The sequence below is a fragment of the Clarias gariepinus genome, chromosome 26, assembly GCF_024256425.1.
Source record: "Clarias gariepinus isolate MV-2021 ecotype Netherlands chromosome 26, CGAR_prim_01v2, whole genome shotgun sequence".
Lineage (NCBI taxonomy): Eukaryota > Metazoa > Chordata > Actinopteri > Siluriformes > Clariidae > Clarias > Clarias gariepinus.
This window is the reverse complement of record NC_071125.1, coordinates 1,402,557-1,408,556: the sequence shown is the minus strand read 5'-3', so window position 1 is coordinate 1,408,556 and position 6,000 is coordinate 1,402,557. Positions and strand designations below refer to the sequence as shown.

The 6,000-nt window shown below is 37.6% G+C and overlaps 1 protein-coding gene across 4 annotated transcripts in view; it reads left to right on the top strand.

Moving 5' to 3' along the window:
* Nucleotides 1–381: 381 nt before the first annotated feature.
* Nucleotides 382–6,000, top strand: part of rgl2 (ral guanine nucleotide dissociation stimulator-like 2) — a 32,976-nt gene continuing 27,357 nt past the window's right edge. For 2 of the 4 annotated variants that reach the window (XM_053487677.1, XM_053487675.1), the window contains exons 1-2: nt 2,028–2,191; nt 2,953–3,122. In XM_053487677.1, coding sequence (XP_053343652.1) covers nt 2,964–3,122 — 159 coding nt within the window. In that variant the 5' untranslated portion in view covers nt 2,028–2,191; nt 2,953–2,963. Of the gene's footprint in view, nt 401–2,026; nt 2,192–2,952; nt 3,123–6,000 lie in introns of those variants that run through there. The other 2 variants (XM_053487676.1, XM_053487678.1) reach the window with 2 other exon arrangements.

Sequence of the window (6,000 nt, the reverse complement as noted above, 5' to 3'; positions counted from 1 at the left end):
AGATGTGTCCTGGGTCTTGGTTAAACTTGTTCATTAGGGATTTTGGTAACCTTGGATGGGCGAGTTGCCCTGTGACAGCTAACTGACACCCTATAACAAGTATGATATTAGAATTACAATAGCAGGCAGGGCTTGCATGCTTTCATATAATGCTGGTAAACCGGCCTGTCATGAAGTCATTGAAATGTATTGGTCATGAGTATGAAGCATTTCAGACCAGATCAGCAAGTAAACCTTCCAGCAAGTCTGGAGTTTCCTTAACTTATTTCAACCATTTCTTAATTTGAATACTTTAAAAACAGATTTAAAAAGGCTTTCTTTGGGGTATAGACACTATGTGCTAATCCTACGTGCAGTACAATGAAGGATTGACACATTTTGCTTTTCAGCCTGGATTGAGGTGAGTCAGACTCGCTAAGTTTATACTCATACCTTCAGTGAAGCAAAACAAAATCTCTTTTAATGCTGTAATGAGAATGTGTGGATTTTGAAACAAAAAATGTATAAACTGTATGATTGAATGATTGTGTTGATGTACAGTATACTGTATGTGAAGAATGCACTGAGAAGGCACGAGCAGTTAGAAATGAATTAAAATTGTGGGCTTTAAAATGTCATCTTGTCTGGATTTCAATTATTACATAGTTTAGGGATTAAGATGAATACAAAAAACATACTGTAGGTACACTATAGACTATACAGTGTACGCTATAAGTGTAGCTTTAAAAGTGTATATTCAGGTAAATAAAGTAAATCGTAACCGCCAACAGAAACACTTTCAACACAGACATGTAATATTTACATGCTGACTAACTTTAAACTCGCGGTTTAATCGAGCAAAATTTCCCCATACAATAAAAAGTGGGTCATTTGAAAATGAGTCTTTCAATTTAAGCCACTCTTGAGTCAGAAGGATCAATTCGCCTGTGAGAATGAATTAAAGGTTTTGATTTGCTTAAATGAATTAGTCAGTATAATCAATTCAGTAAATAGAGTCATAATGACTAGATTACAATGACAGTGTAAACACCTGGGTGGACTGTATGCTGAGGTAGTAATTGCAGAAATCTGTTTAGATTGTGGCATAATTTATACACATTTTACAGTTGTTTAAAATGTATTCGTAACAATAACAAAAATAATTTCAAATTCAAAATATTTATATTTATTTATGAGTATTGATAGTAAAATTAGTGTAGGCGTCTAGAAACAAATGACCTGTAAAAATTGTTGCTTAATTTAAAGCAGTTCATGCAAAATTAAAGATTTTTTCCCCCAAACAATCTGTAGTGTCCGTAACCGTGTCAAATTCATGTTGCAATATTTTACCAATTTAGCATTTTTGAATAATACACTATTCAGGTCTTTTCAATTTGTGGACGTACGGAAAAGTTACAGACGTAAAAGAGCATGAAACTGTATTTAGCAAATGTGTTTTTTTTTTTATCTGATAAAAATATAAATGTGCATGCATATACAGTGTATAAAAAAGATGACACATGGATCAGGAGATAAGAAGCATCAAATATTCTGAAAAATGGTGTTATATAATCCCATTAAAACATTTACACCTTTACACGTGGGTGAGACACTTTTTAGGTCCGTGCCATGTTTTGGCAGTAATTATAATAATGATACATTTACTGTATGTTTTTTTTTAAATAGGTGAAATAAATATTTATATTACTCGAGTATTTCCTTAACCAGTCGATTATAACCATGATATCATGAAACCGTGATAGTTTAGACTGGGTGCTCATACCGCGAACAGTTCAAAGCAACATCAAAGTTATTTTTTAAATTATTTATTTAAAGGAAAACGCTACTGATTAAACTAATGCGCGCGAATCGTTCGTTAATAACGGCTCTCGGGGAATCGATTCGAACGTTTCGATTCGCTACAAAGTATCGAGTTGAGTGAGTGAGCGCGCGCGCGCCGCAGCTGCTCATTCGCCGGCTGGTTGCCAAGAGCGCAGCAGAGCGGAAGTGCCCCGTCACTATGGCAGCCAGAGGGTGTGTGTGTGTGTGTGTGTGTGTGTGTACTCTGTTCAACACGACGTTCACTTCCCCGCTGCAGTCAGACGATAACACACTGACAGCTGATCAGGAGCAGGGAGATATGGAGGCTCAGAGTCACTGACTTCACTACAGAATAACACACCAGATGGACTCAGTGCTGCCACTCTAGCAGGTATTTCATATCTCATATCTTTATATACATTTATGCTTGGACTTCATTTTTTATAGACATCAAGTTGGAACAAAGAGATCGCTTTGGTGTACATCATTTATTGATTTATTGATTTTTTTGTGTGTGTGATTGTAATTTCCCCTGCTTTGATCTTTTCACGTCTTTGTGAACAGACCCGCTCTGTGTCGGACACAGTTTCTTGCCATAAGAGCGTTACAGTATGCTGTACAGTTTGCATACTGTAACTTCCCGTGTGCATGAACTCAGCAGGAACCTCTGTGAGCCTGCAAAGAGGACATTACATTCATTTGGGGTGTGACCTTCAATAACTTAGGATACCGGCCGTGCTGCCAAGTCATGCATACAGTACAACAGGAAGATGTGAAGAACAGATGTGTGTATGTGGTTAAAAAAAAAGACCAAATCTGCTTTACTAACTGTGCTTACAGGTCGCTGTACGTTAGTTCAGTATTTATCACTGGCTGTCACACATAGAAATGTACAAGCGAGAGGTCGGTCTGTGCATCCTTATCTTCCCCAACGGTCCCTATCTGCACTGTAATCAAAACACCAGAGAAGGAAATTGGGAAAAGCAAGGAGGGGTCGGAATTCAAATTGTAAGCTTGCTGCCTGCCGGAGGGAAATGTAAATCATGTAAACAAATGATCCATTAAGCCCCGTTGGCTTATCACGCATGGTCTGAGCTCTCCTTACTAAACCAACATGTGTGTGTGTGTGTGTGTGTGTTTCTGTGGACACAGCCGCTACCACTATGCTCCACCGGAATATGAGGACAGTTGGGGTGGAGCTACCCGAGATGGGGTCGAAAGACGTTCCCCTCATCGGCTACCGTCCCCTTCCACCAGACGCCAGCGGTCCTCCTGGTCAGTGGGCGAAGGAGACAGAGGCCAGAGAACAAAGCTCCTCTCAGGTGAGCCTGAAATGTTGTCATCATCATCTTTATCATTAGTCACTCAGCAGTAACCTGATCCCAATTAAAGCAGCGATTTGTAACTTTCATTCCCCCTTGCTGCTTTCAAAGCTGATTCAGGACTTTGGGGAAATGACCTTATCCCATCTGTTGATTTTACGTAGGCCTTTTTAGCTTGCTTCGAATGGAAAATGAGCTGAGCTAAGCAACTGTGTTCAGACTTGGCGGAACTAATTTCAGGGTCAGCAAAATGCAAAACAGAAACGTAAAAATGAAAGAGCAGCCAAGCATCCAATGTGCAATTGTGATTGTGAGTCAAAGGTCATTTCATAATACCAAGACTACACTCCTGTATTTTCAAACTACCTACAGTATAAGTTGTTTTTGAGAGCTTTCAAAATTTCCTTAGATTTAAGTCATAATGCTTACTAGCGCACACAACCAAGCCACATCCAAAATAAGGTTAAAAACCTGAACCAGGTTAAAATGAGCGTTTTTACAATACCATGGCATAAAACCCCAAATTGCATTATTTAAAAAAAAAAAAAATAAGTATTACAGGTCTCCAAAAACTTTTCAAAGTTACCAACTGCACCTTTAATCTCAGGTGTAGTTGCTGGCTTTGAGAAAGCCTCAGGGAGCCGGCCTCTTTCAAAATGTGCACAATAACGCACAATACTTTCCAAGAACCGCATAAAACACGATCCAGCCCATGTTAGCTTCCACTGCGTTGTGTTAAAAACATGACAGGAAGTTCATGTTGTGAGCGTACGGCTACACAAAATAAGCTTTTTTTCCTCATTTGTTGTTTGTTGCCTTTTCCGTTCTCTGTCTGTATCAATGCGGCCGTATGGATCTTATCAGTTTTAGGCAAGCTAGCTGGTCCTCCTGCTCATAACCCAGCTGCCGAGTTCTCAGTCAAGCTTAGGAATTATATGATAAACCAAAAATACGAACTACTGTATAATACAGGACATAAGATTTGTTATATTAACACTAGCAGAAATTCTAAGATTTTCATCCTTTTTACTTGTTAATCAACTACGTACCTACTGTAGGACAAAGATTAGTCACAACGTTTAAATATTTTTGGTGTATTCCAACGAGGAACTCTTTTTGCAAGAGGCGAGGCTATGCTGTTTCTTTTGCATACGGAAAAATGATAAAATCCCTAAAATTAAAATAATTTCCCATGTTTTTATAATTGGAGTATAGTCACTGTATGTTCTACATGTTGCCAAGTGACTGCAGATTTTAAATAGAGGTCATAAACTAGCAAAAAATAAATGTTAGCTAGCCCTTATCGCCATTGTAACTTGTATTTAAGACTTAAGAAAATAAAGGCTTGGTAATAATAAAAATGATATACAGTACATTTGTCAGAAATGTCAACATTTACCTCGGATGTGCTGGTTCATCACAAAAAAATGCTCCACATGACTGTAATTAGTCATACCTTTTTTATATAAACACATTTCTATACTGTACGTCTCTGCAATATTGAGAAACGCTGTGAACTTTAAAGCAATAAATGTTACAATAGTGGAAAGTTCATGTGCATTCTGTCATGTCTGTTACGAATTCAGTGCAGTCAAGATGACTTTTAGGATTTTAGGACCATTTTGTGGTGGATGGAGCTGTTTGTGTTTTGGCTGATGTAGACATTGTTCATGCAGATATTGTATTTCTTTTAGCATTAAACACTGTTCATTTTTGGAATTGCAACTGTTTTCTGTTTATTAATTAAAAACTGTGGTGCTAATTCCTAGCAGGATTCATACATTTATTGATTTCTTAGACTCCGACCTATTTATTAAGGAAGATATTGTATTACTTTGCTCTGGAGTAAGGATGTCTAGTAAATGCTAATGTCTTCGTATTACTGTAGTTGCTCAACAATTCACCGTAATTACTGAATAATAAGCTTTCATATGCAGACACATTAATGAAGGAACAGTCGAAGAGGTTCAAGTTGCTTTAAATGTTGTTACACATCACTAAAGAGCATTTGTCTGTTCCAGTTTACAATGTCGAGCGTCTGGTTCATTACCTCTCGTCATCAGAGCTAATTTAACACTTTGATTCTACAACCTAAAAAAAGAAGTCACACTAACTCGGTGCGGAGACTTAGCCACAGCCATTTCCCTTCTGTCGGGTCACGTGACTCGCTGCCTCATGGGTCTAAAGCAATGGGGTCCGGTGTGTAATACAGTGGCTCTTTTGTAAGCAGCATACTCAGATGACACAGTCAGGGACTTGAACAGTCATCATGCTGAAACCAGATCCTGGCAACACGGTTCAGACTTTAATGAAAAAGCCAGGGTAGACATGTAGGGTAGAAGAAGTTATTCTTATGTACATTCTTATGTTTAGCCTGGTTTGGCTAAAAACAGTCAGCTTATGACCCAAATCGGCTTGCAGGGTGTCCTTGAGTGTCACCATTAGTATGTGCAATTCTGGTTAACTGAAATGATGTCAGAGGAAAGTGCACAAAAGGCACTTTATTACTGTTCAGGCTGATTTAAATGCTTGTCTCTTAGTGTAATGGTTGTTATTCCAGACGTTTTAAACTGGACTCAAGCGATGGAGGGATAAATACTGTATCTGTAGTATTTAATCCAGAAATAAAGGGTTAGTTATTTTTACTAGCAAGGGTTTTAAAAATAGTATTTTAAGATCATTTAATGTGTAAAAAGAGAGAAAAGTGACACTTGAACTGTTACATTACCAAGCCACCTTTCAATTTTAAATATTTATTTTTATACATGATCCTGTTAAGGTCACTGATAATAATAATAATAATAATAATAATAATAATAAACGTAATTCTAATATTACATAACAGTGTGAATGAGCATGTGTATGTGTGTGTGTGTGT